The 9,435-nt window shown below is 49.9% G+C and overlaps 1 protein-coding gene across 1 annotated transcript; it reads right to left on the reverse strand.

Annotated features, from left to right (window-relative positions):
* Positions 1–2,249: 2,249 nt before the first annotated feature.
* HOXC13 (homeobox C13) lies at positions 2,250–5,264 on the reverse strand. Its single transcript, XM_065859022.1, has 2 exons — positions 4,631–5,264; positions 2,250–2,506 (listed from the first exon to the last, which is right to left on the reverse strand). The coding sequence occupies exons 1-2, from the start codon at positions 5,262–5,264 to the stop codon at positions 2,250–2,252; spliced, it is 891 nt and encodes a 296-aa protein (XP_065715094.1).
* Between the last annotated feature and the right edge of the window lie 4,171 nt (positions 5,265–9,435).

Genomic DNA, 9,435 nt, shown 5'->3' on the forward strand with positions numbered 1-9,435 from the left:
ATGCGGGAAACACTATCAGATCAACCCCGGGTTTCTCCCTACACCCGGAGAAATGAGGGGTTGAGGAGGGGGGGAGATAGGGACCCCCTTTTATTTCACCCCCTCGAAGGGATGAGGAGCTGGGAGGGGAAGATCCAACCCCCGGTTCACCCCGTTATTGTGATCAATTTAATTATTATTACTTAATTTGTATTAATATTCAAAGCCGTGTCCCACCTTTCCAGAGATACGGGGAAGGATGATATAGAGGGTTACACTGCGTATATATATAAATTCATACATATAACACACATATTATCCACCTGCCACTCCATACAATAATCCAGAGGGTTGCACTTGCGTGTATATATATATAAATTTATATGTATAGTATAGCTAGATTGTTATATGCGCTATATTATATGCGTTAGACCTATATACAGAGATACACAGATCGCCTTGATACCCAGATTTAATACATTCACCGTCAAGCCCTGAAGACATACATGTAATATGTATTATATATATAATATATAAATATATATAACATTATATATTATATATTATATATATACACCGACGCCCAGATCATTAAAAAACCCGGACATACACACTTCTATTCACATGCCATTATATAAGTGTATATATAACATATATACGCACTTATGCACATCGGCTTGGACACCCAGTGTGTATACGCGCACATTCTGTGGACACCAATATGCTCTTTTTTCCTATAGCTTTCCATAGCTTGTGCACGCCCCATCTGCCCCCTCACTTAAATATATGCGCGCACTCAATGCAAATCTAGCCCGCAATAACATTGTTTTAGGTTACATCCCTTTAAAAGCCTTTTCTCCCCCCTTCCCCTCCCCTTTCCATCGTTTAACGAGGTGATTAAATCCAGCAGATATTAAGGGAGATTGTAATCCGCCGATGGAAACAATTTCCTCTGCCGTATTTCTCCCCGCTCGGCTCGGGGCCGCGGAAGTTCCGCGGGGTGCGGAGCGGGGAGATTTGGATCTGGAGTCAAACAGGTTTAGCGAAGCGCGTCCTTTCGGGAGGGAGATTTGAAGAGATTAGAAGCGTCGCGGGAAAGTCATCGCGGTTTCACCCGCCGTGATTGCGGGGGGAGGAAAATAAGGACAAGAAGATGTTAAACACTACAAAAATCCAGTTGGATTCATTTATTTTCTCCGCTTTTTACTCCCCCTACAAACAACCCTCCTTGGGGACATTCACCTGCCCCCCGCATCTTCCACAGAGCCCTTTATTAAGCGTTTTCCGCCCAAATGTGCCGGTTTTCCCCCGTATTTGCGGCGGTGGGCAGAGGGATGCGGGAGGACACAAAGAGGGGCACAAAGAGCCTCTCCTCAAGGCCAAACGACAACAACAAAAGAGATTTATTCGTAAGAAATGTCATCCGCAGTCGGTACATTATCATCTGGACACCACAATATTATATACATATACAAGACATTAAAAAAAAAAAGCGCTTTTACATATCCAAAGAACACTGTCGATAATCAGCCGGCTTAGAGAGGGAAAGAAACAAACCCCAAAGACAACATTGTGCATTTTCCATCTTGTCGGCGGAGAACAGACATTCCAGTTTTATGGCAGAGATATAGGAACCCTCATGAGAACGTACCCAAAATGGTCTCGTCCAGCAACTCACTTCCATCTGGGACCCAAAAATCAGCGGTCGGGCTATTGAAGTGACACCGAGCGATGGTTTTTCTTCCCATAACAGCAGCCTCAATTCTCATTTTTCGGGCCCTAGTGCAGCTGATGCACTTTGCCATAGGTTCTCCATACATTGATGGGTGAAATGGCCTGAGATGTGAACAACTGGCGAGGGAGCCGGGGGGGGGGTCGGACTATACAGCGTTACAGGGCGACATTCAGAGTTCATCTCTCCTTTAACGTAACTACACTCTTAGCTTATTAATTATTATTATTATTATTATTTTCTTTTTAAAAATATACACAGTTGAACCTTATCGGTGGATTTCTCAGAGCGAAACGGGCTTTTCACAGTCAGAGCGGGGACAAATCAAAGATGCGCTCGGTGCGGGTTTTTTAGGGAGGATGCGCGTGTGCATTTGTGAATGTCGATTATTATTATTATTATTAATATCATTTTAAATAATGACTTGGAACCAGCAGAATCCCGATGACGTTTATCATACAAACTACCAGATAAATATATATATATATATTTTACGCTTCTTGCTTCCTTTTCTTGCCTCTTCTCGTCCCCACCGCTGTCAGGTGGCGTGGAGATGCGCTGTTTTGGATTTGCTCACCACCTTCTTCTCCTTCACCCTCCGGTTCTGGAACCAGATGGTCACTTGTCGCTCGGACAGGTTGGTGGTGGCCGAAATCCTCCTCCTCTTCTCTTTGGTGATGAATTTGCTGGCCGCGTACTCCTTTTCCAACTCCTTCAGCTGGATTTTGGTGTAAGGGACCCTTTTTTTTCGGCCCCTCCGGTAGCTACTGACTTCGGGTTGTAAGGGGACCACGTCTGGATTAAAAAAGAACATAAAAGGGGGGTGGAAGCAACAAAAAAACATAAGGAAGAGGGGAAAAGGGGGGTTACTGCGTTTTGAAGCGTGGGGTGGGGATTTGTGCATATCGGGGAGAGAAAGAGAGGGGGGAAAAGGATAAAGAGTGGAGGAATGAGAGCGAAGGGAAAGGGAGAAAAGGAGAGAAAGAGAAGGGAAAAAGGACAAGACAAGCAGAAAATGCACCCAGCGAGGGGAATGATACTATAATAATAGTAATAATGACATAATATTCATAATTCACGTGGTGAAAGGCTGTTTTTCTTGGCGACACTGTCCACGCTGAGGAACAAGGAGCATGAAGTCAACCCGCAGACTAACGCGGGCGGGTAATCAAAGGGACCTTCCAAAGGGGGAGATTTTGGGCAATATCTGGAGTTCCTCCCCAATTTCCTTCTTCCCTTTTCTCCCCCCCCTCATTTATTTTTCCTTGTATTTCGTAATTTTTCCACCCATCCGCACACCGGGTCGGGGTCCCCGCAGATGCGCACCCCGAACAGCGAGCCCGGTGCACGGACAAGTGCATCCCCGCACCCCGATACCTCCCGCCGGCTTGGAAGCCTCAGAGGGGGGTAAATCCAGCCAAAATAACCCCAACCCCCCTTCTGCGGTGGCTTTTGCCGGGGGGTTGAGGGGGGAAATGCTCTGGGGATACGGGGAAGGGGTTCAGCAGGGATGTGGGAGCATCTTCCTTGCTCTGTGGGTCCTGGGGGGGGGAAATAAAGCTCCCCCCAAGCTTTCGAGCATCCCCAGTCCATTCTGAGCCCCCTGCCAGGATTGGGGGGGGACCTGCGCGACAAAGGTGCGACCCAGCTGGCTGGAGCAGGAAGATGGAGGCGAGTTCTGCTCGGCGGTAGCGCAGCCTTAATTATGGCTGACAGGAGTTAATTGGGGAGCCCCCGGGGGAGCTTTGGGGGGCGATCGGCTCATTGGGAGGGGAATTGGGGTGCTGAGGGTGGTGCAAATGCCATTTGAGGGGGGGGCAGGAATCTTTCTCAGGAGGGTTCACCAGGCGATGGGGAGAGAAAGCGGAATAAAGCTTGAATGGAAGGACGCCCCCCCCCCCAAAAAAACCCATCCATCATGCAGCCAACAATACATAGGTAAATTCCGCCCCCCCTCCCCAAAATACTGCCCTGAAAGCCCATTCCTCTGTCCCTCTTTGTCCCGAAGAAGGAAAATAAAGAAACCGATGTGTGTCCCCCCGTTGTCCCCCCAAAAGACCAACGCTATTCGTCCCTTCTCACCATCCAAGATGCTATAGGGCTTCCCCCCGCCTCATTTATTGTGGTTGTTTTCCCCCTGTTCCTGCGTCTTTCCCCAGCGCTGGGGCTGGGGAGGGGTCCCGGGAGGCAGCACCGACCATCACCTTCCTCCCCCCGCGGCCGTCGGGGCCCGGGGTGGGGGGCAGGAGGGGAAGGGAACGAGGGACTAAAAGATGCTCCGGGGAGGGGTTTTGCCTTCCCTGTCACTCGGGCAGGGTCGGCCTGACCTGGCGGAGAAGCCCCCCCGCTCCTCTTCTGCCTCTCTCCTTCCCCTCCAAACACATTCATTTGTCACTTGACACCTATTCCTATGATTGTGTGTGATTGTGATATGATTTACTGTCCCAGCCGCCGACGCTTCCCATCCGACGGAACCACTAGAGAAGGGCTTTTGATATTTTGGTGCCGTTGTTGCCTTTTTAAGCTTCCTGCACTTAGATAAGCGGTAAGCAGAGGGGCAAATCAAGAGAAAGGCGCAGAGAGACGCTCTTTAGGTGAGGCAACAAGAGGGAGGGGAGAAGAAAGGGAAGAATTAAACTGCAAAGTTACTTTCCAAGCAAGCTCACGGCGTGTATTTTGATTCAGAAGCGATTGCTTCACCTTCTTTCCCATACATGTTCATACACATTGCCTTGCACAGGAGGCATTCCAGAGCCATTTCTTTCCCTTTAATTACATATCCAGGCACACACGTACCTATCTGTATATGTATATATATATATATATGCACACTCATCCGCACACACGCACATCCCCACCTCCGGTGGGAGCTGGCGGTTGGGGAAGCAGGAGAGCACGTCGGTTCCCGGAGCAGCCTACCTGGGAAAGGTGATTTCCAGAGGTGTGCAGATTGCGATTGCTCTTTGGAGCAGTACACTTGCCCATCCCAGCCATTAGAAAGAGCCCAGTGTTGGTAACCTTCCATGGGAAGCAAAGCGTCGTGTCTCGGTTCCGGGTGACCACCGAGCCCCGGTACCACCGACACGTCCAAATAGCCAGGGACAGCCTGGTAGGAGCTGGGAAAACCAGGATAAAAAGCGAATTCTTTGGCCCTCGAAGACAGCTCCTCGCCGGGTAGGGGCCCGCCGGCCTCGGGGTACTTCTCCCCGGGGTGGTAAGCGCAGGGTTTCTGCTGCAAATTGACTCCGTGGGAGTGGGACAACCTGCAGCCGTAGTAACCCCCACCGAAGGGGTAACCGTAGCCCAGCGCCGCGCTGGAAGCCGCCCCCGACGGGCACTGCCGGGGTGGCTCGGTAGCCGCCAGCTCAGCGTACGCGGCTCCCTGCGGCGGCGGTGGCGGCGGCGGGGCCGTGGGTACAGCGAGTCCCGCGTGGGGCATCATCTCCCGGCAATGCCCCAAGCCTTCCATGCGGTTTTTCTCCCGCGGGGCGTCCTCACAGCGACAGGCGAGGCCGTCGGGCCAGCGCGGGGGGAGGCCGAGCGGTGCCGTCATGTCATGCCGAGCTGCTCCCGCCGCTCCCGCCGCCGCCTCCGCCTCTTCCTCGGCCGCCGCCGTCGGGGGAAGCTCCGCGCCGCGCCCCACCGCCCCGCGACCCCCCCAACATATCGGCGCCCCGCGCGCATGCGCCGCCGCCGCCGCCGCGGCCGCTCCATTAAGAAAACCGCCGCGGCCACGCCCCCGCGGCGGCCCACGTGACCGCAGCGCCGCGCTCATTGGTTGGCTGCTTCCCACCCTGCCCATTCATTAAAGGCGGCGCCCGCCCAGTTTCGAGGCGGGGGGGCGGTGCGCGGTCGGCACAAAGAGCACACGCGTGTCCCCCACCCCCCCGCCGTGTCCCCACGCACACCCCGAACTCCACGGGGGACACATGCACGGGACATAGATGCTTCCCCTTGAATGATTCCCCCCCGCGTGGAGGAAAGATGCTCTAAGCGCTATATACGGGGGGGGGGGGCACACGGATAACGCCCCACCTGCGGTATTTCAGGGGGAAACGACACACAATCACCCCACGATGCTTCCAGGGGGGGTCCAAAAAGCATCCCCCCACCTTTTAGGGTTTTGTTGCGGGTGGAACTTGTTGACTATTTTTTCCTTCGCAAAGTGTTGCCCCCTCCCTCGAAAAAATTAAAAAAACAGCAAAAATCGGCCCAAATCCTCCCCCCCCGCCAGTCCTTAATTCTCCTGCCAAATCCCAGCGCGCTTTGGGGGGTTGGTATTGATGTTTATTGATGTTTAATTGTTCGGCGTTAAATATTTCAGCAACCATGTAGGGACAAAGCGGGGGGGGGACCACATGGAGGGGGGGTGGTCCCGGCTGCTTTGTGAGCGTTTGTAAAGTATAGGAATTAATTAATAAACCCAAGTCGGGATGCTAAGGAATTGGGGATTAAAACATGGACAAATGGCAGGTTGCTGGCTGGGAAGGATGGGGATGAAGGGCAGGGGGGGTCGTAGCCCTCGGGTCCCCCCCGGGGGGGAGTTATTAAGGCAGGGAGGAGGCTCAGATGTCTCCCGCACTCCAAAAAATAGAAATAGAGGAAAAAGTGGTGGGGGGAAAGGGATATTTTTAGGAATATAGTGCCCTAAGCTATGGGAAGGGAGGAGAGCTCTGCCTGCGCAGCATTTGCCCCCCCAATTTTTTGTGGGGTGCTGGAAAAAGGCAAAAAAACCCACAAACCTTCCCAAATGTTGGAGGCGGGGGAGGGATCACCCGGTGAATCAACCTGCCCGCTCCGAGCGGGCCGGGGGGATTGTCCGCGTCCTAAAGAGCCGCCGAAGTCCAAGTTCAAGGCGAAGGAGCCCAAGAGGGTCCCCCCGAGCGTCGGGGGTGGATTTGGAGCTGTTGCGGCCTCGGAGGCACCTTCCGAGGGTTTAAAGGTGGAACCGTGAAAAGGCTGCGATGGGCAGGGGGGAAAAACGTTAAACGGGAAAAGAAACGGGAAAGAGTGAAGTGGGGTGGAATAAAATAAGGAAATGAAGTAAAAGAGAAGGAGGTAATGTTAAAAAATAAAGTAGGAAAATGAAATGAAATAATGAAATGAAATAATGAAATAATGAAATAATGAAATGAAATTGAATAATTAAATGAAATGATGAAATAATGAAATGAAATGCTCTGAATTCCACAAAGTGCTGTGAGTCCATCCAGAAATGACCCAGGACAAACAACCCTCCCCATCCCCAGAACCACATGGCGCTGATGGAAGAAGCCGAGCAAGAAATAAGACTTGAATGAAACCCGGGTGTCCGCCACAAACCAAAATCACCAAAAATCAACCTTCTTTCCCCCTTCTTTTTTTTTTTTCTTTCCCGCCTTTAATTTTTATGAAGCAGTTAACATTTTGTAGCGTGTGTCCGATCTACGCGGCGTGGGAAGGGGATTAGATGTTAAAAATGTAAAGATTTATGATAAGGGTAATAGAGGCGGAACTGGATGCGCGGGCAGGGCTCGGGTGTTGAGGTAGGAGAGTGAAATATAATCAAATATAACAAAAAATAACAGCAAATCCCCCCCTGGTAGGTTTGCGGAAAGACATTTCCGCTCCGTAATGTGGGGAAACAGCGGTTTAATGAAATATGGGGGTTTGCAAGGCGAAAATTGGGGGAGGGAGTGAAAACCGGGGGGAAAAGGGGAGGAAACAAGAGATAAAGAGAAGAAAACAAGGCGAAAGGAGAACAAGGGAGAAAGAGAAGAAAACAAGGGGGAAAGAGAAGAAAACAAGGGGAAAAGAGAAGAAAACAAGGGGGAAAGAGAAGAAAACAAGGGGGAAAGAGAAGAAAACAAGGGGGAAAGGTCTCATTCTAGAGGTAACAGGAGACAAATCGCATTTAAACCGGTGTTTTCCTAGGAAAGCGGCTGTGGCTGGGAAGGGAGGAGGGAGGTGGATGTGCAAACCACCCCCCGGCTCGAAAATGGGGGGTTTAATCTCAGAAATGCGCTTTTTAGGTGATTTCTTCTCATTTCTCAGCTCTCCCCGCCGTGGCCAGTGGGTTAACGAAGCCGAACCAACCCAGGGATGATCACACTTATGTGGAACCGCTTAGCAGAGTGGTACCCAAAATCAAAATAGGAAGGGGAAATTAGAAATAGGAGCAGATGTGAGACCCTTTCGTGGTTTTATGTATCTATTTTTTAATTTTGATTTTTAATAGTATCTTTTTTTCCTAAGCTCTTTTCTAAAGTCTCATATTCCGCATCTATAGGAAAAGGCTGGAAGGCTCCGCATCGCTCCCACCGCGCCCTCGCTGCACCACATTTTTCAGCGCTTATTGTCTAAATTATGGATATAGGAGGGGAAAATCGTCCAATATCAAATCAGATTGACTTCTAAATTCCTCCCTCTCAGCCCCACGGCGGCTTCAGGGTGCAAATTACCGCGAAAATAGGGTTTTATGTGGATATTTGTGCAGGGAGCGGTCCCCCCTCCGTCTACCAGCGGGTTCCGAGGGGAAGACACGGATGGGTTTGCCCGGTTCCCCTTTGCTTTCTCTGCTGTCTCGGAGACACAATCTGCGAGAAATTCAATGTATTTATCTCCTTTATTTTAATTCCCGCTGGAAAGAAAGAGCAAAACAGATAAATTTCCATAGGGGGAAAATAATATATATCTCTATATATCTCTATCCCCTTTTTATCCAGTTCTGTTCTTTGCAAAACAAATGATTTCTCATCACCTTATCTCCGACCTTGAGCTGCCTGGTTTTGAGGCAGTTTCCTATAAATGAGCCGTTTTCTTTATTACCACCCTCCCTTTTAAAATAAGAAATGTGGGGCTGAACAGTTTTGCAGGTGAACGCGCGTTTGCAGCCGGAGATACTGAAGTTCCCAATACATCGCGTTGTTAAAAAGCTGATTTGTTGTGTAGGTATTTAAGGCAAATTGAGGGATATTTGCCCTCAAACTGTTGCCCTGAATATATTGATGTGTCTATGGGCAAACACCTACGCGGCTCAGAGTCCATCGCTGCTGCTCCAGGCCGGGGAAATCGCGAAGAAAATCAAATTAATCAGTTGGGGAATATTATTATTATTTTAAAATCCCTTTTTATTATCTACATGTACTGGAAAAAACATTATAAAAATATATTAATATATATGTTTTATATATATATAGGTTGGATGAGAATAAAGAAGGACACATCCTTTATCTCAATTAAGGGAGAGATGGAAATAATTCACCGCAAATCGTGGGTATCGTTCTTTTCAATTTTCCCTTTTTACCTTATTTTCCTCTATTTCCCCCCCTCATCGTTGCCCTAAAGTCTTAAAAATCCCCCCTCGCTGCCCCGTTTTCTGGGGGAAAATCGCATTTAGGGTTTTCCCACCTCCAGCCATACAAAGGGAAAGGGCCAAGGTAGGAGGTTTATTGAAGGAAAATCAGCCCCAGCCGCTGTCACAGCTCCTAAAACGCACCCAAAACCAATCCCCACCTAGAATTGGGCAGAAAACTTCCTTTTCCATTCATTTTGGGGAGGAATTTTCGCTCTTTGAGCCCTCGGGGAAATTAGAGCCCGTGGTATGAGAAAGTCTGGACGAGCATCCGATTTTCCCACTGGAGTCCCTGCTTAGTGAGGAAACTCCACTAAACCTCATATTCTCGCACAGGAGTCCAAGGCGAACGTTCCCAGGCTTCGTTCGAAATGTGCTTTGGATAAATTAA

This window comes from Patagioenas fasciata, chromosome 28, assembly GCF_037038585.1.
Source record: "Patagioenas fasciata isolate bPatFas1 chromosome 28, bPatFas1.hap1, whole genome shotgun sequence".
Taxonomy (NCBI): Eukaryota; Metazoa; Chordata; class Aves; order Columbiformes; family Columbidae; genus Patagioenas; species Patagioenas fasciata.